At 37.9% G+C, this 20,149-nt stretch overlaps 4 protein-coding genes and 1 long non-coding RNA gene across 8 annotated transcripts; 2 read left to right on the forward strand and 3 right to left on the reverse strand.

The window, feature by feature from the left end:
* The first annotated feature begins 422 nt into the window (after positions 1-422).
* LOC103342032 (high mobility group B protein 3-like) lies at positions 423-2,994 on the forward strand. Of its 3 annotated transcripts, none has more exons than XM_008245597.3 (8): positions 423-605; positions 1,071-1,155; positions 1,384-1,512; positions 1,606-1,663; positions 1,762-1,806; positions 2,052-2,132; positions 2,252-2,335; positions 2,681-2,994. In XM_008245597.3, exons 2-8 carry the CDS (start codon positions 1,088-1,090, stop codon positions 2,756-2,758), a joined length of 543 nt encoding a protein of 180 aa, XP_008243819.1. In that variant the 5' UTR covers positions 423-605; positions 1,071-1,087; the 3' UTR covers positions 2,759-2,994. The 3 variants fall into 3 exon arrangements, with proteins under 3 accessions (XP_008243819.1, XP_008243826.1, XP_016646804.1); XM_008245604.3 differs by having other exon boundaries at positions 452-605; positions 2,252-2,302; XM_016791318.2 differs by having other exon boundaries at positions 469-605; positions 1,387-1,512.
* Positions 2,995-5,733: 2,739 nt separating this feature from the next.
* AIRP2 (RING/U-box superfamily protein) lies at positions 5,734-8,557 on the reverse strand. The gene is made up of 5 exons (XM_008245585.2): positions 8,205-8,557; positions 7,331-7,481; positions 7,176-7,242; positions 6,774-7,008; positions 5,734-6,148 (listed from the first exon to the last, which is right to left on the reverse strand). Exons 1-5 carry the CDS (start codon positions 8,330-8,332, stop codon positions 5,941-5,943), a joined length of 789 nt encoding a protein of 262 aa, XP_008243807.2. The 5' UTR covers positions 8,333-8,557; the 3' UTR covers positions 5,734-5,940.
* A 2,148-nt stretch (positions 8,558-10,705) lies between these two features.
* Positions 10,706-11,559, forward strand: LOC107880971 (uncharacterized). The gene is made up of 2 exons (XR_001677681.2): positions 10,706-11,217; positions 11,294-11,559. It is a non-coding gene; the product is annotated as an uncharacterized LOC107880971 (long non-coding RNA).
* On the reverse strand, positions 11,500-15,672 carry RUS5 (root UVB sensitive protein (Protein of unknown function, DUF647)). 2 transcript variants are annotated; one of them, XM_008245575.3, is made up of 15 exons: positions 15,261-15,672; positions 15,096-15,155; positions 14,822-14,976; positions 14,493-14,593; positions 14,355-14,413; positions 14,046-14,092; positions 13,888-13,966; positions 13,729-13,801; positions 13,434-13,523; positions 13,243-13,302; positions 13,013-13,126; positions 12,733-12,793; positions 12,532-12,650; positions 12,293-12,385; positions 11,500-12,205 (listed from the first exon to the last, which is right to left on the reverse strand). In XM_008245575.3, the coding sequence occupies exons 1-15, from the start codon at positions 15,425-15,427 to the stop codon at positions 11,975-11,977; spliced, it is 1,509 nt and encodes a 502-aa protein (XP_008243797.2). In that variant the 5' UTR covers positions 15,428-15,672; the 3' UTR covers positions 11,500-11,974. The 2 variants fall into 2 exon arrangements, with proteins under 2 accessions (XP_008243797.2, XP_088908970.1); XM_089052844.1 differs by lacking the exon at positions 12,293-12,385.
* A 139-nt stretch (positions 15,673-15,811) lies between these two features.
* Positions 15,812-19,921, reverse strand: TAAC (thylakoid ATP/ADP carrier). The gene is made up of 10 exons (XM_089052850.1): positions 19,417-19,921; positions 18,754-18,810; positions 18,349-18,411; positions 18,178-18,237; positions 18,012-18,092; positions 17,709-17,777; positions 17,515-17,627; positions 17,255-17,424; positions 16,581-16,659; positions 15,812-16,351 (listed from the first exon to the last, which is right to left on the reverse strand). Exons 1-10 carry the CDS (start codon positions 19,771-19,773, stop codon positions 16,237-16,239), a joined length of 1,164 nt encoding a protein of 387 aa, XP_088908976.1. The 5' UTR covers positions 19,774-19,921; the 3' UTR covers positions 15,812-16,236.
* Positions 19,922-20,149: the final 228 nt, after the last annotated feature.

The following is a 20,149-nucleotide window of genomic DNA, read 5'->3' on the forward strand; positions in this document are numbered from 1 at the left end:
AGAACTTGGACTGTTTTGATGTTAACTGGGCTACTTGTTGGTAACAGCTAGTTCAGGCCCAAGAGTTGGGCTTCTGGTTATAACTATGGCCGGGAATTAGCCCGGCATCGATCCTAGAAGACTCGAGTCAACTCAAACTCAGTTGGAACATGACATGGCTTGCTAAGCCCACACGTGTCGGCTAGCGAGATATATACCTTGTCGTTGCCTGTATGGGATAACTTGGCGGCAGTCATCCGTATACTATGCATCGCGGCACTGCCCCACTCCCAAAATTAAAAACTTCCCGTTGATTTTGTCGTGTTAAAATTTCAAAAGCAAAAGAAAAAATTATTTAAATTCCTGGTTCTAGAACCTTGGAAACTGGGTGTAGCCGGTAAAACCAAATTCTCGCCGCTGACTCGTGCGGCGGAATACTATTACAAGTATACCGGCTGGTCCGGTCACTTTTATCAAGTTCCCAATTCTCTCTGGTTCTAGTAAATTTTCCTCTGTTTTTCTATTTCTCTCGCAGCTTTGGTTTTCGCTATCTTTTGATTCTCTTTCTCTCTTCGGTTTTTGGTATTTTTCGTGGTGGAATTGCCGGCCGATTCCGTCGCTTAAAGGTAACGCTCTTTTCTAGATCTGTTTTTCTTTTTTATAACTTCTGTTTGGCTGCTGAGAAAATTGAGGAAACTAAGAGAAGGTATAAAAATGGTTTTTATTTATATTTTTTTCTTTCAATCATAAACTATTAGTGGTGGTGAAGTTTGGCTAATTAAGTTACACATAGGAGTAGTTTGCTTTTTCCTTTTCGAATATTCTAGGTTTTTTTTTTTTGGTGTGGTGGTGTTGGTGGGAAGGGGTTTGGGGGGGTATTTAATAACAATAAATAATGTAATTATAATTATAACTATAATTATAATTGTAATTATTGACAATTATTATGATTAAATTTCCTGCTATATGTGTGCGGGCGTTGACTTGTATGATTGGAATATTTGGTTCTTGCCCTGATTGCTTGAGCTAAGATTAGATGACATGTCCTGTGTAAGATTGGAAACAAGATTTGAATTGCTAATCTTGTGCAGACACTGATCTTGTAACAATGAGGGCTGCCAAAGGTAAGGGGGCAGCGAAGATCTCCAAGGAAGCTCTAAAGCCTGTGGATGATGGGTTAGTTAACTTTTTATGTTTCAGTTGCATACAATTCTTGCATTTATTTTGTTTTTGTGGTGCAATGATTCTCTAAAGAGTTTGTCCTGCAAAAGTTCTCTCTTTTAAGGTGTTAGTTTCATGGCCATTGTTGTGGTCACTTGTTCTACTGATGTTACATACTCAATGGTGTAATACATGTCTGCATTTGTATGATAGTGATGTATTGTATATCTCTATTATTTTCAGAAGGGTTGGGAAACGGAAGGCTGCTGCCGCAGATGATAAGAGTAGCAAACGAAAGGCCAGGAAGGAGAAAAGAGCCAAGAAAGACCCCAACAAACCTAAGAGGCCGCCTAGTGCCTTTTTCGTGTTCCTGTTTGTATCTGCTTCTCAATACTTTACTTAGTGAGAACAACCAATTGTTGTATCGTGAAGATTTATCTGAATCATGATACTTTTATGTCACAGTGAGGAGTTCAGGAAGGAGTTCAAGAAAGAGAACCCTAATGTGAAGGGTGTAGCAGCTGTAAGTAATCGATGGCTTCTCCTTATGTAAATGGATGTAGGATCCTTGTCCTATATGATGAAAAGAATTAACTTGTTAATTGTCTTCTGCATCTGAAGGTTGGAAAAGCTGGAGGAGACAAGTGGAAATCCCTGTCTGATGCAGTATGTATTCTATATTAATTGTTTTTTTGTTTGCATTGTGGAACTGTTTTCCACTTTGGGAATGACTCATTGGATGTGCCTTCAACAAGTTCAGTCGTTTGTGGATCAACTTCTGTATTTTTGTTTTCTTTTTAAAAAGACATACATGGTTTATGTTAGTCAAAATCGAGTTCTAATATCTACTTGATTCTTGTGAAGTTTGTACCCTGTATCGCTTACCTGTATTTCTCACCATTGTTGGAAAGGAAAAAGCTCCATATGAAGCCAAGGCTGCAAAAAGGAAGGCCGAGTATGAAAAGCAGATGAAAGCCTACAACAAAAAGCAGGTGGGTGTACTCATGTGTGTCTAGAGGCTAGCCTCGCCTTCTAATTAGAAGAAGTATTTGGTGTTGGCTTGATACATTTTTTGATTGCTATTAATTTTTCACCTTTGTTTTATTCACAGGAGAGTGGGGCAGATGATGGTGATGAAGAGTCGGAGAGGTCAAGATCTGAGGTAAATGATGAGGAGGACGAGGCTAGTGGGGAGGTAGTCCCTTTCTATGTTCACTCTAAATGGCATTGACTAGAATGTAATCAATAGATGCTTCTGTCTTTGTAGAAACCTGAAGTGTCAAAATAAATAGGAAGTATTTGGAAAAAAAAATTTAAGTAAAAGAGAGTAAGAAGTATCAAGAGTGTATTCTAGACATGATTTGGTGGTCAGTCGTCACAGTTCCAACCATGAACTAAGCATAATTTAGGAACTGAGTTGTGATGTAGAATGCAGTGATTGTGGTTTGTATTTGTATGTATCATGTGCTATTCCTAGTTCATTCTGACTTTTCTATCGCTAGTTATATGATGCAAGCATGCATATCTTGTTTCTTCATAGGAGGGGCAGCCCCCAGAAGAGGAGGAAGAAGAGGAGGTGGAGGATGAGGAAGAGGAGGATGATGAAGATGATGATTGACACTTTGTTCTCCTTTACATGGACTCGGAGGAATCTAGATTTTGAATGTTATATTAGCTCAGCAGGTTGTATGTTATGACCCCCAAAAAAAGAAAGCTCAGGTTAGCATGTGGTGTTTGTTTTGAAACAGGAAACAATTGTTTTGTACTGCTGTGCCTATTGATGTAATTACCTGTGTAATCAGCCAGAGCTTTCCTCTATTAGCTAATCGTACGTAATCTTCGGTTTGTGGATTAGCCCATTTAACTAGCTGCTATTGCTAATTTGAACCCCGTTCCATTTGAGAATTATTGACAAAATGGTCATGTTACAGAATGCTAAAGTGATACTTGCCTCCAGATTTTGTGTAAGGAATCAGACTTGAATATCGAATACACACGCCCAGGCCTAGGTAGTGGTTTTGCAAAGTAACAGCACACGTTATAACAAGTCCAAATGAGAGGCCAAGCCAGACGAAGAGATCAACTCATCTTGTTATATGGCGTTATTGATACCATATGAAAAAAGAAAAAGAAAGAAACCTTAGGTAGCATGTGGTGTTTGTTCTGAAACAGGAGATCTTTCCAGATAGCTCCTCATGAAGTTATTTTTTAATTTTTAAAGTTGAAAATTGCAATTCTTCGAAAGTCTTCTGGCTGGTTTTTGCTACATATCTTTTGCTCCTGATGAATTTATATTGAACTTCAGCATAAACCGAGTAATAATTGTACGTTATAGAGCGTTTGCGCACAGGATTTGTTTGCGTTTCATCGATGATTTACAAATATTCCAAATTTATTTTGCTCCAGTTAACATATTTGGTCATATGAAAATAATGTACGTGTACAAATGATGATTACATAAGAGAGATATGGATCAAAAATTGGCCAATATTCAACCACTAATACCAATTTTTGAAGAACCCTAAACCCAAATGGCTAATTTCAAACCCTAATATGAAATTGGGAGAGTTTGGTTAATGAAATTGCCCCTTGCACCGTTAAAGAAATTGACATAAATATTAACTTGTTCTTGAATTGCTACAAATATGAAACTACAATAGCAAAATTGAAGGAATTGAAACTACATAATCAAAAATGGTTGAAGTGCCAAACTACATGGACCAAAAGTGACTTTTCTCTTGAGAGAATCATTGACAAAATGGTCATGCTACAAAATGGTAAGTTGATACTCACCAGATGGGCGAAACTACTCCAAAGACTACAGTGGGAGTGAAGTTTTTGGGATAAAAAAACCTTACACACACACATATATATATATATATATATATATATTTGTCTTCTTTTAAATATACCTCAGTATGTATTGACCTATTAAAGTTTAAAAAATCCAATTCTTTATGAACTTAGTTGCATTGCAGGCTTGCAACAATAAAAATACACATTACAAATAGGTACTCTTCCATTATGTTGTTGAGCATATTTTCATTTTGATAATATGTGGGTTTTTTCTTTTCTTTTTTGATGCGGCGATAATATATGGTTTTTAGTTGCATTTAATATGTATTTCTTTTAAGTTAAAGCTTATTGGAAATAGCAAGGAGCTTGTAACTCAAATAGTTAAGACTGTATACTCTTATCCGATGTTCAATTTTCCCCTCCCCCGATATCGTTTGTATCAAAAGGAATTTTTTTATTAGAAATTAGTCAATTAAACTATGAATTAGAATGACTTATATGATTTAATGTATACTTTTATTTCTAAAAAAACCACAATTTCTGGAAGAAATTTTTTTTCTTGGTGTAGTTGATGACCACATAACAGGGGACGTAACAGACAGGGCATGAAGGTTGTACAAGGCACCATTTCTGGAGGCAAAGCCGGTGAAAGTAAATGCGCTTGCATTTACAAGGCACCTTTGTGGCTTCATCACCTACCTTCAACTCTTCCAAGCAGATATGGCACTCTTGGACCAGGTCATGAGAGATGATCACTCTTGGCATGCCATCCACGGACTTCGATGCCTGATATTCATCAACAACTGGAGCACATCGTGGCACCATCCGCATCCACCAGCTACGCAATGTCGACCGTGGGGCAGATTCTGTATTTCTTGCATGATGATGATGGCTTTCCGTCCGTTGTGGGAACGATTGCATGGTCAAGCAATGCATGGTTTGACGATTGTTCGCTTGCTTTTCTTTGTTGCTTTGAGTTGAACTTGAGAGACGAAATTATATGGAGGAGGCTAGTATGATATATATATATATATATAGAGGAGAGGGAGGGCTTTATTTTTTGGATTTAACCGCATTGCTTTGTTGCTTCCTCGTCAAGTATTCCGAATCCAGTAAGGGCAAGGCAAACAAACCATTTGGTTTCCATAAAAAAATGAGGAAAAACCACCGATTTCGTACGGATTAAAATTAATCCGCACAAGTATGTCACCCGGACAATATGCATAATCCACACCCAATCCAAAGCAGTGAAAAGGCCCAAGCCCAATTCCAGAATCATAAAATAAAAGGGTTTTAGAAATACAAGAAATAAGGGAGCCCAATAAGAGCAGGAGATGAAATGTAAAGGTCTAGAGTCCACTATCCAGATTTCAAATACATCACAAAGCAAAGTTCACTAAACTTTTTTTTATATATATCAATGTCATTTTCTACTGAAAGATACACACACAACCAATATCTGAAAGTTGAGCGTCAAAGTCAATGACATTTTCTACTGAACTAGAATCCGTTGACATAGTCAGTATTTAAGTTACTCTAAACTACTTGAATTTACAGGAGGAGGCTTTTAGACCTCTCTAAGCAATTAAGGAAGTGATTTCATGTTCATGAGCTCAGGTTGCAAGTGGTGATTTTTTAAACAGAAACACAAATTCTTTTACTGCTGCGGCAAGTGCTTCGTTATTTTGCCAAACTTGGAAGAGAATTGGGTCAAAAAGCTTAGGGAACATCCATAGAAAATAACAATTTTCATGCCTACTTACAAAGATGAAGAATCTGTAAACTAACACAAATAAATTGTTAGGAATGTAATTAATTAATTACAAATGAGAAAAGTGTCAAAGCAATGAACACTATATACATTTTCCAATATCAACTGGAAAGAAGGAAAGAATTGTAATGGGAATTACATACAATCAATCACCTACAGATAGAATTTCCAGCCCGAGTAAATTGCCCTTACTGCTAATAAGAACAACATAAACATGTGCATATAAACCCCCCTCATCGATGAGGGTCATAGGAAACAAATGCAGGATTTGGAACAATGAGAGGCAGCTTATCAATGTACATAAAAAGTCTCTTCAAGTTCTGCCTAGAGATTGCAGACAGATCAACAATCTCATTGTTGCTGGTGTAGATCCAAAGGTCACATGAGTTGACTCTTTTGAGGCTGTCCCGGCAGAAAGGGCACGACTGCGACCGCGTACGCCTAGATAAAATCCAAAAGGGCAATCTTCTTAGCTGTGCAAGATTTACATGCATGATGTGGCCAAGCAAGCAGATATCTTAGATCCAGATTTATATGCCAGCGACTATATGACCGTGGTGGTATGTTATCACTTATGAGAATGGAACAGATACAGAAGCACATATTCATTCTTAAAGGGTGTTTGTTTCTAACTGTAATTTACTCCCGCAATACAGAAGCATCTAGCCAAGAAAGAGTTACCAGGTGAACAGCTCATAAGGATCATGAATGCTGATGGAAGTACCTGGTATAATGATTGCTGATGGAAGTATATCCATCTAAATAATCGTATTTCAGCCTTCAGGGCCATATATGTATCTATGTGCAAGTGAAAAATTACTTAAATCATGGACCACTTGTGTACAGAAGTTGAGCCCAAATGGGAAAGTTCTGGACTGATTTGGATTTCTTCTTATCTGATAAGTAACCTTAATGTTCTTCAATTGTGCATTAGGAAAAAAGAATGATGGCTTATAAAGAAGCAAATATACTAGATTCGGTAAGAAACTGAACAAATTAAGATTAACCAAAAAAATAAAAAATAAAAAGAAGGTGGCGGGGGAAGGAGAAAGTAACAGCTGCTTACCAGTCCCGGTAGCACATCATACACATAGAATGACTGCAATTGGGCAATACGACCTTGCTGTTCATCTCCATGCAAATACCACATTCTTCTTCTCGCTCGGAATCAATTTCAGAGAGCTTTCCTTTGTCCATTTCATCTTTTCTCTTGTACTTAGTGGAAAAAATTTCTTTCTGTTTTCTCTCTTCTACGTCAGTCAATCCTCTTTGAAGTTGCAACAATGAAGGAAATATCACACCTGATTTGAAATAGTTAAAATGGGATTGCTAAAAAGTAAAGAGTTCCATATCTTTTTTTCTTTCCCTAAATAGATAATAACCGAAACTGGATCAAGTACACTAAATTACAAACAATTGTTTTCAAGAATGTCATAGAAGAATCCAAATTTCCTTGAATTTTACTTACTGTAGAACTCCTTTAGACTAGCCTTTCTTTCATGAATAGACATGGTGGTCTTCCCATCCTCGTACGCCTGTGACAAAAAAACGACACCATCACACCCACGACAAGAAGCAACACTTTCTTCAGTTTTCATAGGAATTGAACAAACTGCAATTCACCTTGTATATAAAAATTCTAAGCAATCCCAAGGCTCCAGCAAGGTGACAATCGGTCCACTGAATAAGAAACAGAAAGAATTGAGCAGCTGGACTGTAGGATAACCTCATTTGGAGGCAGCCACCATCATATTCCCTTCGATAATTAGAAGCCCTGTATCACAAGATATACCTCATAAGTCAAAAACCCTGTTATATCTACAGACAGGAGAAATATTAAATTGCAATGGATAAAACCTTCAAGATGCAACTCTCCTCTCCTCTTCAGAAAAGTCCAAAGGAAATGATGCATGAAAACAGAATTTAGGAATCTAACATATTAAAATATGCAATGGGCCAACAAAAGTTCCCAGATTGGCTGGGATGATAATTGATCAGGATATTATCCTACATCAAAATTAACTGCAGATTCTGACGTTCAACCAAAATAAATTACCCAACTTGACAGACACAAAAGGGAAAAACCTTAGCCAGTGGTAAACACTAAATATTGGCAGCCGACAATTACCACACACAAATTCGAGAGAAAACTCAAAGAAGAAGCTCAAATTCCTACAAGGGTAAGGGTTCAAATACTCTATTCTATAATAGAAACCTTTCAGCACCCATTGGGCCATTGAGAAACAACAAAAAAAAAAAAAAACAGTTTGATTATGATATACGGAGCTTTGGAAACCCAATTTCTATACATATACTCTGAAGTTATAAATCAAAGTAATTGTGAAATTCTGGCTTGGAGCAGAATCTCTTATATTTACCAGGAAACGAAAATCCATATCTATGAACCAAATCAGATAATTGACAATTTGACACACATAAACAAAGAGATATAATATCAGAAGTGGATGAGGATACAGAAGAAGAAACAGAGTCATACAGAGTATTGGCAAACTGAATATCAGCTTCAAGTGCCTTAAGAGAATCCTTGAAAGACTTTCGCATTGTTTCTAGGCTCCTTCCGCTTTTTTTCATTAAAAAAACTCTCCCATAAAAAACCCTAAACATCCATCACTCCATCACCTCAACCCCCAACGCTAAATTCATCCATGACCCAACCAGCACTCTGCCCCTTCTCTCTCTAAAAAAAACTGAAGACAAATCTGATAACAATTATGAACTGGGTTTTGGGCAGTAACTTCTTAGCGTTAGCTTGAGAGAATCTAGCACTGCGAGAAGGTTTTAGAGAGAGAGAAGGGTTGGGCTTACTTGGTTTTCGCTTAGAGCACACGTAACAGTCTAAAATCTCTCTCACAGTTCTTTATAAATTATTTTTTTTTTGGTTGAAAGTTCTTTATAAATTAATCCGACGAAGAAGAGGAAAAGTGAAAGATTATTTATTTATTAAATGACCAATTTACCCTTCTTCCCTCGCCTCGGGATTTCTGTGGACATGACCGCTTCCCGATATTTTTTTCCATCATCACCCGCAACTCGTCTTAAGCTGACCGACACACCGGTTAAGAGGTTACGACGTCGTTTTGCCGGCGGGTCAGAGGAGCTGCGTGCATCTCTAGGTGAGGACCATATGAGAGCTAAATCCGACCGAAGGTGACGGCAGCGGTTCTGGTGACACGTGGATTGCATGCATCACGATCTGGCTCAACCGTTTGGTTGTGGGTCCCTCCGACTTGGTGGTTGTTTTATTTCTAGTGCGACGTGTCGTCATTGGTAAAAGGATGGACCCCACCTCATCCCCGCCGTACACTTTAGCTTTATTAGTGTCGTGATTGGTAAAAGGACTAGTGTCCTTGTAAACTAATTAAGGGATTTAAGAAAAGAAATTTGGTAGAAAATATTGCTATAAATATAAATAATACATTTATTTGGTAAATTTCATGGTGGTGCCTATCAATTATCGTCAAATTTAATAATCCATCCATAATCCTGCGTTTCTATTGGTTGAGAATTAATTAGAGTCCACCAACTTGGCTTAATAAATTTATTTAGTACAAAACAAATAAATTAATCACAAAAGTAAGGCATTTTGTCCTTGTGCAGATGCTGCGGGGTGCGGAGTTGCCAAGGTCGAATTTTCCACTGACAGGTTATTATCTAATTTGTTATTAAAAATATAAATAAAATAAATAATTGGCAAAAGGTATGACATACTTTATTTATAAATTATACACACAATTCCTTGTCGAAAGATAAGTGCATGTCCAATTACACTTTCGAGCCAATTGGATTGGGTGGGAAATAATGCTCTCTAATTGGTCGTGGTTATCAACTTATCAATGAGTAAGTAACTTGTATAAAATGATTAGGCCAAACGTTTGAATATGGCAATAAGATATCAAGTTGCATTCTTAGTAGTATATATTCGTGCCTAAGTTGATTTTCAACCCAACATACCAATCAAAATCAAATTATACTATTATCAGTGGCCGAATTATTAAACGCAAGGATGTGCATCTGTATTTTTCCTCGTAGGAAAAATCATTATATATTCTGCATATTACACATCTGCTCAGCCTAAGAGGTGCGCACTTGTATTTTTTTTTTAATTTATATAAATATTGGCCATAATTACACCTCCGCTAACAAATTCATGAGTCCGCCGGTGACTATTATTGTAGTAAATAGTTTTACTATAACAATAACATCACAACATATTATCAACGCCGCAATATTGTTTATTTTTTCGATAGCAAATAATCATAGATAATCTTGATGTGACACAAATAAAGAATGAATATTTTATCGATACATTAGAGATTGTCTATCTGCTACAAATTGATGTTGTCGCTTTGCTACAGTAATAGTGCTACTCCACCCATCAGAATAAATTTGATAATACCTCATTACCTCTCAAAGGGCTACCGATTAGAATTTCCACAACCAAGTATGACTAGCAGCTTAGATTAACCATCGAATTGAATTGACTACACAAACAAATGTAAAGGCAACACTGAATTTAATGATTGGTTGGATTGATGATAATGACAAGCTGCCAACCTATTTTCCAGAGATTAACATTCAAAGAGAGCAATCGTAGAGTGAGAAGCTACCCTTTGCTTGTGGGATCATCAAATTAACTTAGCTGCAAGCAAGGGAAAGCTCCTTTTTAAATTGAACATCAAACCACAAATTTCAAATTAAATGAGTTGTATACAAAGCAAGTGGTGTATGGACTATGGATTCATGAACCCTAGCTATTACCAACAACATTGGGATCTATTAATTACGAGGCCCAACACTTTTTTTTTTTCATAGTAATTAAAAACCATAAAGCAAATAATAATTTCTTGCTGTTTGTTAAACCCAGAGCTAGATTGTGTTGTGGGAAATAAGGCAGCAACTTTTGAATTAATACAAGTGAAACCTTGGCGTGCAAGACGCTTATGGCCAAGATTCAGATCAATTGGAGCTCCTAAAATATCTTGTATGTGTTTGATTTTGTTGGCTTTCTCATTTCTTGTAGCTCAAGCTAAATTAATTAGGTTTCTATCCTATCCATGATTAAAAGCCTTCTTGTATTGGGTTTTGATTTTGCAAAAACGTAAACCCTAATGATATGAAACTCTATGTTGTTCCCCTTTGCAAATTTAAAAATAAAATAAAATCATAGATAAAAAGAAAAAAAAAAAGAAATCGCTGCTTCTTGTTGCCCACACTATAGCTTTGGAATTTTCGTGTTCAACAAACAACAGTAGACCGGACTGTACTCCAAATTAAGCTTGGGGAGAAAGCGAACAAGCCACTATTTATATCACAACCCATCCCCATCCTTTTCCCACACTCTCATACACTATACCCATCTCTCTCTCTCTCTCTCTCTCTCTCTCTCTCTCTACAATGAGCAGCGTCAACAGCTGGTGCGGCAAGGGACGGATGGTTTTGACAATTTTTCGGGACACTGCTTTGACTTTGGCTTCTGCCTTGTATGTGAAGTAAGTATTCCTCTCGTCCCTCTCTCTCTCTCTCTCTCTCTCTCTCTCTCTCATTGTTCTCTCATCTCATGCACAGGGAGACAATAATGGAAAAGTTTGGCAACAATGGAGGTTCTGGCTCGTCTGTTAGCAAGCGGTTTTTTGGAAAACGAACAGAGGCTAGCGGTAGTTAGATGGCTAAAGAGTTGGTGTATGCAGTAAAGTGCAAATTATTATCAGTAGTGCAGACTTTAACTTGAATCAGATGTAATTTCTTTGCTTTTTAGATTCCCGGCCGAGTTGAGCAGTAAACAGTTTTTTTTTTCCGTAGCAATACAAGGAAGAAAAGCCATTGACATGAAAGCAATCAATCACTGGCTATTGGCTGCTATGTTAGGCTTATGAAAATGGGCAATTTTATATTTTCCAAAAGCTTTAAAGAAGACAAAACATTACTAATCTATGATTCTATATACGCACAACTTTCGCTGCATCTGAAACTCAACTAGAAATCTAGACTCAACCCTCCTCCTCCACCATGCAATGCCAATTATGGCGGCCAACAGATTCCAGTCAAAATATGAACTTGACGGCTCAGCTTTTTTCTCTAGGTAAAATTTGCCTCACGGAAGAACCAGACCCCCTAAATGAATCCATATGTCATCTTTGTGTTTGGTTCTGTCTTCTGTAAACCAGCATGGCTGCACTTTGCAGATCAACATTTCCCCGTCGTATTCATACTAACAACAAATAAATTACAAAACCCATATTTGAAAACTCAAATGGGGCTCAATTCATCAAGGGAGATTTCCCTGGGGACTTTCAAATTAATTTGACTTGTATCCCATCCACTTCCATTTAACTGCTGGATGAAGTCTTCAAATCTATCTTCCATCTCCAGCAGGCTTTTTGTAAGCTGGTCAAATGCATTACCTAACCTATTCCAGTTCTCATATAGCCAATAAGCCTGCCAAACACTTCGTAAAACTGAGATACTCGTAGCTCCAACCTGCATCATTATTGTTATCATCAAGGTTGATTAAACCTTGAGGACAATAATCTCCTATAAATCCTTACCAGCAATTTAAATGCATACCTTGAATGAAACAAAGACCTCAAAGGTGCTTATTTGTTGGTTCACTACAAGAATATATTTCTCCTTTGTGTATAACTCCAGAAGTGCCTTCAACTGTTATTAAAAGATAAAAGAAAAGGAAAACAATGAAGGACTCTCTAACAAACTACTGACAAACCCGCATGCCCAGATTTGATGTTTATAAGGATATACTTTAGATGCTTTCACTCCTTTGTGCAACGAAAGAAAGGATGGATTACCATGGGAGCAGTTCTCTCTCCAAAAATCATCTCCTCCAAGGGAACACCAAATGTAATTCGTGGTGTCATGAATCTTGGCCACAATAATATGTTTTCTTCCCTATTGCAATCAACAGAACCTAAATTAAACAACCAGAAAGAATGGTCATTGTTTATGATGATAGAACAGCTTTATAAGCAAGGGAGCAGAAAGGTTCTTACCAGGTACAATAGAGTGTAATACATGAGATTTTACCAGAATACGAGCACGCTTAAGATTTAACTGCAAGGAAAGGAAAACAGAAAGAACAGATCATAAATGAACTAAACCTTAAATCACATTTTCCACTTTATCCTGATTGCTTTTCCCCTCATGATCCAGTCCATGCATGGGCATAAAACAATTAAAATGTAGAATATCCAAATTCAATCCCATTTACCCCCCTACCAAGAAAATCTTATTCCTTGTTTGTGTGTGTGTGTGAGAGAGAGAGAGACTTACAGAGTTAAATTGGAGAACTGAAAGTGATTGATAGCGTAACCAAAGGTGCAGAAGCCGCATGACCATCCATGTTGTTGCCAATACTGGGTATGCTCTTACAAGGCCTGGTGTATCCTGCATTCACGATTCTAAATCATTTAAATACAACAAACGAAGAAGTTAGCGACTGGGAAGTCACAGTACTCTTTAGAGAATAAAGTAAGACCATCTTAAGAAACAAAATAATATACTAGGAACAGTATGCCCAAACCCAGGCCAAGCAGCTGAGCAGCCACTTCCCAAACTTCCTCCTGAAACATTTGACCAATTAATTATGAGAAGAGCATTCTTATATATGTGATACATGAAGGGATAAAACACAAAATATGTTATCAACAAAATTTTGTTAAGTTTGATTGCAGAAGTTACTCTTAAACCCGACCTTTGCTGCTATCTCCCCCAGATTTCCCTCAACTGCAAAATGATTTTGAATCACACGGTTTGAAGGATCTTTTAGCCCTCTGGCAACAGCCTGTTTAGATGCCCACATCACATCATGTAAATAAGGAAATGGAATACTCAATCAACAGCTATATCAGCTATGGTGCAGATATGCAAGAAAATCGCTAGAAGGAACAATTCAGAAACCAAACTTATTTTTCATAAAAGAAGCTAATGCTGCAGTTGTGGTCATATAATCAATCAGCTGTAGGCTACATAGCACAGCAGTGCAATACCTTGGCAAGATTTCCAAGAGATGCCAATGGCAGGAAATAGGCAGGATACAATGGTGTAGTAAGGTCGAAAATGCTGCATAAAAACATTACTTTTTATGATCCAATAATTTTTTTTCAATTCACTTGTGCAATATCCAACAGAGAGTTTGTTAGATGAACCTTCCAGCACTGCCAATAAAGTCAGCATATAAGCGCCACTGCTTTGGATCATCATCAAAAAGATTGCCAAATCGCCCACCTGAGAAAGAGACATAGTCACTGTTGAAATTCATCAAATAACCTAGTATTCCATTTAGCTCTCTTTATGATTGGCATACCGATAAATAAGCGTCCAACAGCTCCAATTCCATCTTTTGAAACCCATCTGCAGAAACAATCTCATAACCTACAGTTCAGTCCAACAAAAGGAATTGATATACAAATGTTGCTCTACAGATAAAAATATTGTCTTACAAAACCAAGTCCATAATAAAAAACAAATGATGTCCCTTGGTTACGAGTCTCAGATAAGGTGGGGAATGAATTAGGCCGAGGTCTTAGATTCAAATTCTAGCAGTTGAAAACATAAATGGAACTTGCACATATGATTCCACACAAAAAAACATATAGAAAATAAATATATCCACCTGATGGCAGCTGCTGAAGCAGCAGCAGTGCTGCCTGAGAAAGAGCCAACACCGACAGCCTGCAAATAGTGCATGATTAAAAAGTAAAAATGCATTTTCCAAAAGGCAAATGATGGCCTGAGTCCTTGACTAACCTACCTTTAGAAGACTTGATGTGACTAAGGTATGGCATATCCATGCAGTTACATTGGTAGGGAACTGTAACAACATGTACGACAAATAATCATCAGAAACTGATCCTGCAAGAAAAGTGAAAATAATTAAAGGTTAGAAATCTCGTACTGGCACTGCTAATCATATTTTGGTCTCTGGACACTTAGCCACTACTACATATGAACTTCAAGGATTCCGACTATCTTTACTTTGAATCCACTATTCAAAAGTCTAAGTTCAACCAACACATGTTATTTATGTACGTATGAATGAAAAAAACCAGTGGAGAGGGAAACACTGATTATATTAGTCACCTGGGAAACCTGCAGGAAAGATAAAATCTTTGACAATATCCGGAAGCCATGATAATGTCGAGTTGGAGAAATGTGAGCTCTCAGATTTATTAGATACTAAACTACGCTCCTCCTCGATAAAAGTTTGCACTTTCAATTCATCATCTACCACATACCTGCTTGTGGAACCACACATCAAGAGAAACAGCTCACAACTTAGACATTTGGGGTTTAGAATTTTGAAGTAAAGTTGCAATCCTTTAGTTGCATGAGAGCAATGTTATTGAGAAAGGACCTCTTAGCAGTGCCATTTCCATATCTCTCCACTAAGATCACGTGCGGTCGGCCTCGATTTCTGTTACAAATTAAGCAAATTCAGAATCGAACTTTTTCTTTCTTTTCCGGCATAGTTTTTCTCTGGAGCCAAACAGAGAGGTAAAGAAGGAGAAGCTGTTGTTACCTGCCATGATCAGCTTGGTTTTCATCGTCATCTCCCTTTTGAAGGTTGGATTCAGAGGAGGAGGAGGAGCACGCGATTCGGAAGTGGCAATGTCTGAAATTCAGAGGCTTTCTAGAAGACTCGAAAGCACAAGTAGGAAGCGAGAGTTGTACAGCGCCACAGGGCATTGCGAGAAGACGTTAAAGGGAGTTTAGGGTTTTAGGGTTACAGAAGTTAAGAGCCAGTCTTCTTCTTCTCCAGGTTCTTTTCACACTCCACTGCCGCAAAACGGATTTAACGGCCAACGGTCGTCTATCTTCATTTCCTTCTGTTGGTCGATCCTCTACCACCCAAATGTACGGACATTGCAACTCATGGGAAAACGGAGTTTGTTCGTACTTACCCGCCTTTCAAAACGACGTCGCCCTTTCAAACGGACCTTAAACAAAGCCCTCGCCTCGCAATTAGGCCCAACGGAGTTTTTTGCTTTCTTAATTGATGCCAGCCCAACCCATCAACCAGTCCGTAGAATTTAACGTTACTGACGCCAAAAAATAAAAATAAAGCAAAGCTTGCACGACCACATTTTACTGCAGTTTATATATTAGAACTGCTTCCATTACCCAATATGATTGCGTTACAATAAAAAAGGCCTGGTTCTATGAATGACAACAAATTCCAAGTGTTTCTACATATACAGGTGGCTTTGGCAAAAACATAATCTGGAACCGACTGCATAGCGTGGCAGAACATGAATTCCTCAAAAAATAGGCAACCTACCTAAGCTAGTAATTGTTCTACAACATCACAACCTACCAAAAAGGACAAGGATTCACTCGGCAGCTCAGTCCTCACTAATATGAAGGCAATTTGACCAATGCAAGTCCTACAAATAACGGCCATCGTCAGTGAACACAATGTCAAAAAGAAAATTTGGTGAAGGTCTGTCTAGTACTGGTGTAGTCTGCTGGACTGGTGGCACTAAATGCTACTTTGTTTAACCAACGACCTTTTGCTGTTGTTTATTGCGATTTTCCTCCACAATTCTCTGAAACTCTTTCTGACTGGTTGCAATTAGACGTTTGACCATGTCGTAAGTAGTAAGCCTAATGCTGCATTTGAAAAAGGGAGATTTCGTAAGGTAACTGAGTTTCAGAGGTTTAAAATGTCCCTGGAAACCTTAACCACTCATAAAATAAATGCCCCTATAAAATTCCCAAGCATGGAACACCAACCAAAATTGAGGTTAGAAAAGACATCATTCAGCCTGAGAACAGATAATATAAATTTTAACATGATATAATAGTAGAAAACAAAGGCAGGGAGGGGTGTGCATGGAACCTGCTGTTCGGTAGAGTTTTCAAAGCATTAGGCAAAAATCCCCTATACAATCCTATAAGTCCATCACGGGCCACGATACCTGCACAAGCAACATCAACTTAAATAAATGACTTTGACTATTAACCCAAAAGTGCAACTTCATTACAAACACAAATAAAAGCTATGAACAAAATAATGAGAAACTTTCTGGTGATTGAGGTAAACCTATTCTCAAGAAAATTAAACCATATCATGCACACACCAGAAGCTGGTAGACAAGTACTTCAGTAGGTACTATGTAGCAACATTTGAATCCTACTTGATACTAAGCCACCAACATTCTCAGAATCAATACTCCAATCCATGTACTTGGCATAAATACAAAGCTTTTATCTTTAACCACCATTGTAAAGCATAACTGAGGAAGAGATTTTTTTCTTTAAAGTGCATTTTTCCCATATCACATTTAACCAAATCAAGAATGCGGGAGAGTTGAGCTTCTGGTCCCCAAGTATGTTTCCCAATTATTCATATAGTGAGAAAAGTTTAAGACACCTACAATTGTTATACTTAACTCACGTTCTAATTCTATATGACTCCTCTACATTAAGACTTAATGTCTAGTGCTTGACACAATGTCTGGTCACTTTTATGTCAATTCCTGATGGTAAAAGTAATTAACACCACGGTTTTACCTGGAATGGCATCCAAAACCGTCTTGTAAGGTGTGCCCTTCATTTGCATCTGTCTTCTCACAGTATCCAAAGGATAGCATGTGAGTGTGGCTAGGGAAGCTGACACCAAGCCTGTTAACAGAGATGCTTCAGTTTTCTTTTGAAATTCCTCTGGTAAAGACTTCTTCACCCTATCATCCAAACACGAATATGAGTAAAATAGGATACATTATTTGTATTCTCCTCTAGTGTAACATGGAAAGAGGTGGGAGTGGACTCACAAGTCAAAAATGCAAAAGTTCACAGCAATATATGGAGCTATTCCAATAAGAGAAGGTCCAAGACCATAGTAGAAGGATGCAACTCCTTCCTCTCTTAGCATGTTTAAGGCAATCTGGAAAAAAATCATTAAAAAATTCATCTTCACGAAGATAGGGGCATCCTATCATAAATAACATGATCAGGTAGGTCATACCTCAGACATAGTTCGGTACCCTGGTTCAACTGCTAAGCGTAACCTCAGGACATCCAACGGGTATGTTACCTACATGGAGGAAAATAGTATATCTTTGAATAGTTCCACATAACAGGTAGAATGAAAATAAGTTAGATGAACAACAAGAGGGCAAAAATATAAAAAACTATCCACGAAGTAGACTTCATAAGTAAAATATGAGGGTTCACGTGTTCCTAGGAACACTACCCCGACAAACCATTTTAAGCTAAAGAGGAAAACACTCATGAACCAAAAATGTCACAACACAAATGCATTACTCACAAAAGTGGATGTCATGCCAGCACAAGCACCTGCTGCAAGTCTTCCAACAAGAGAGAGCTCACCATCTTTCCCCCTTAAAAAGTTTCTTCAAATTCAAGAAAAAAGAGCTTTAGTTCTGGATACATGGAATGCTGCAGAAAAATTTTCTTCAAAAGGGTTTCAAAATTACCTTATAAGCTTCATACGCAAAAAGCTGGACAGCACTATAAGGGATAATCCTTATGACCTAAACAATTAAAAGAATTTTCAAAATTAATGCAACACAAGAAACGCCCTGCTTTATAGCAGGGGCAAGTAATATTCTGTAACACAATAGGAAACTTCATCAGCAGAAAACCTGAGGAAGGTTGCCTTTCCAGTACCCTTTAATCCCTTCTTCCTTCCCTATCATTGTTATGGCCTGCAGGGTATGCATCATCATTAAACATGAAGAGGTGGTCATATAGCATGATGTCAAATGCTATAAGAAAATTGAACATAATTTTTTTTAAACCATAAATTATGCATCTCTGTGAAAAGATCGTAAATCTCCATAAGTTATCATGTATGTAAGCCATAAAACCATTATTGGAAAAACTAACGAGCAGTGATAAAGCTGAATAGATTTATTTTTCAATCAAATTTTGTCAACAGTTCAAGGCTACAACCTCTGTTTCACAGCCCATATGATTGTAAGACAAATGCATATAATTTATGATGTCAAAAACTGGGCAAAGCAGAGGATGGGTGAACCATTACATACCTCGAGAAAACTGATAACTTTCTTAGCGCTTTGTTGCCCAACTCGAATCCCATGAGTCTGCAAATATATCAACCTTTCTTTAGACTACTGAACAGTTACAACTTACAATTGAGCTAGTATTTAATTTAGTGGGAAAACAATAATGCAGAATACTATTGGCCAGACAACAAGTATGAATATGTCTTGACAAAGAGCTCAAAAATATACCATAGAAGGACTGGAAAAGCACAGTGTAATAAACCCAGTAAGCCTAATAACAAAAACTGGATTTTTTTTCTTCTCCAGAATCAGAAACAATTGCCTTTCTTGTAGCAAAAGAAAACGCCCAGAAATAATTTTTAAAATTTCAGGAGTAATGCTGGTCAAAAAATAGAAAGCTACCTAAAATTCTCATTTCTGTGTTATTTTCTCAACCAGCATAATGGAAAGCCAAGATTTATCAACGGAAATAAAAACACTGAATTTCGTAATATAAATGCCTTATCGGTTTCCTGAAAGTAAATTTTGAACATTCACTTTGTGTTTTCATAGTAATTAACCAAAAATAAAGGGAAGCACAATGTTCTACAGATACGTCGCCGTATGCAACCATTTCGAGCTATAAAATTGCGAGAAATGTGACAAAATTCAAAGGTATAGAATATAGAGGGAGTTAATGAGCACCTGCATAAGAATCTTGATGCGGTCGAGCGGAGCCGTGACTGTCTTGGCGGCGGCTCCAGCGATGGCTCCGGCGGCGAAGAGCGCGGCGTCTTTGGGAACGCAAGCGAGTATGGCCAGCGGATGCTTCACCAGCTGAGCCGAGGTCGGCGCGAATTCATTTCTCCGCTCTACCCTCTCTACCACCGAAACGCAGGCGAAATTACAACGAATGCCACTCCCACCACCACCACCAGTGAAGCTGAGCTGCGTGGTCTTCCATAACGGCTCGAGCTCCGCAGCCGCAGTGAGGGCGCAGTGAGAGGCGTTTAGGCTCGGGATGCTCCTCCAGGAGATAATGGGCTTGGATTCCCTGGTCATGGATTGGGGGAATTTTGAACGTTGAGAGCGGAGGTGAAGAGATAAGGCAGCGAGGGAGGTAGCTGTGTTGTTGCAGAGAGAGAGATAGAGAGCAGAGGACACGGGAAGCAACTTTGTTCAGGCAGGCGGGTACATCTCATTTGCTAATTTAGTACGAAGTGCGCGTGATTCACCATCCATATTTCTCTAAAGGGCTTGGGCCCCACTTTTTTTAATGGGAGCGTCACTAATATATTCAAAAGATGAGCTGAAATTATAAAAAAAACTTCACATGGAATGCACTTTAAAAATATACCCAAAATTCATTTATTATATAAAAAATTAGTGTTAAAGTTATTATAAATTACAGGACTGTCACTGATGCCCAACAGAAAAG

This window comes from Prunus mume, linkage group LG1 (genome assembly GCF_029339155.1).
Source record: "Prunus mume cultivar Tortuosa linkage group LG1, ASM2933915v1, whole genome shotgun sequence".
In the NCBI taxonomy this organism is placed as follows: domain Eukaryota; kingdom Viridiplantae; phylum Streptophyta; class Magnoliopsida; order Rosales; family Rosaceae; genus Prunus; species Prunus mume.

Coding starts and splice junctions, on each gene's coding strand:
- LOC103342032 (XM_008245597.3), top strand. CDS start 1,088: ATGAGGGCTGCCAAAGGTAAGGGGGCAGCGAAGATCTCCAAGGAAGCT. Junction 1,156..1,383: donor CTAAAGCCTGTGGATGATGG/GTTAGTTAACTT, acceptor TATTATTTTCAG/AAGGGTTGGGAAACGGAAGG. Junction 1,513..1,605: donor AGTGCCTTTTTCGTGTTCCT/GTTTGTATCTGC, acceptor TTTATGTCACAG/TGAGGAGTTCAGGAAGGAGT.
- TAAC (XM_089052850.1), bottom strand. CDS start 19,773: ATGACCAGGGAATCCAAGCCCATTATCTCCTGGAGGAGCATCCCGAGC. Junction 17,425..17,514: donor AACTTTTGCATTTTTGACTT/GTGAGTCCACTC, acceptor TTTGGATGATAG/GGTGAAGAAGTCTTTACCAG. Junction 16,660..17,254: donor GGTTTTGGATGCCATTCCAG/GTAAAACCGTGG, acceptor TTGCTTGTGCAG/GTATCGTGGCCCGTGATGGA.
- AIRP2 (XM_008245585.2), bottom strand. CDS start 8,332: ATGTTTAGGGTTTTTTATGGGAGAGTTTTTTTAATGAAAAAAAGCGGA. Junction 7,482..8,204: donor ATTCAGTTTGCCAATACTCT/GTATGACTCTGT, acceptor CTTGTGATACAG/GGCTTCTAATTATCGAAGGG. Junction 6,149..6,773: donor ATGATGTGCTACCGGGACTG/GTAAGCAGCTGT, acceptor GATTTTATCTAG/GCGTACGCGGTCGCAGTCGT.
- RUS5 (XM_008245575.3), bottom strand. CDS start 15,427: ATGCCCTGTGGCGCTGTACAACTCTCGCTTCCTACTTGTGCTTTCGAG. Junction 13,802..13,887: donor TTTATTGGCAGTGCTGGAAG/GTTCATCTAACA, acceptor GTTTTTATGCAG/CATTTTCGACCTTACTACAC. Junction 12,206..12,292: donor AGGTCTTTGTTTCATTCAAG/GTATGCATTTAA, acceptor ATAATGATGCAG/GTTGGAGCTACGAGTATCTC.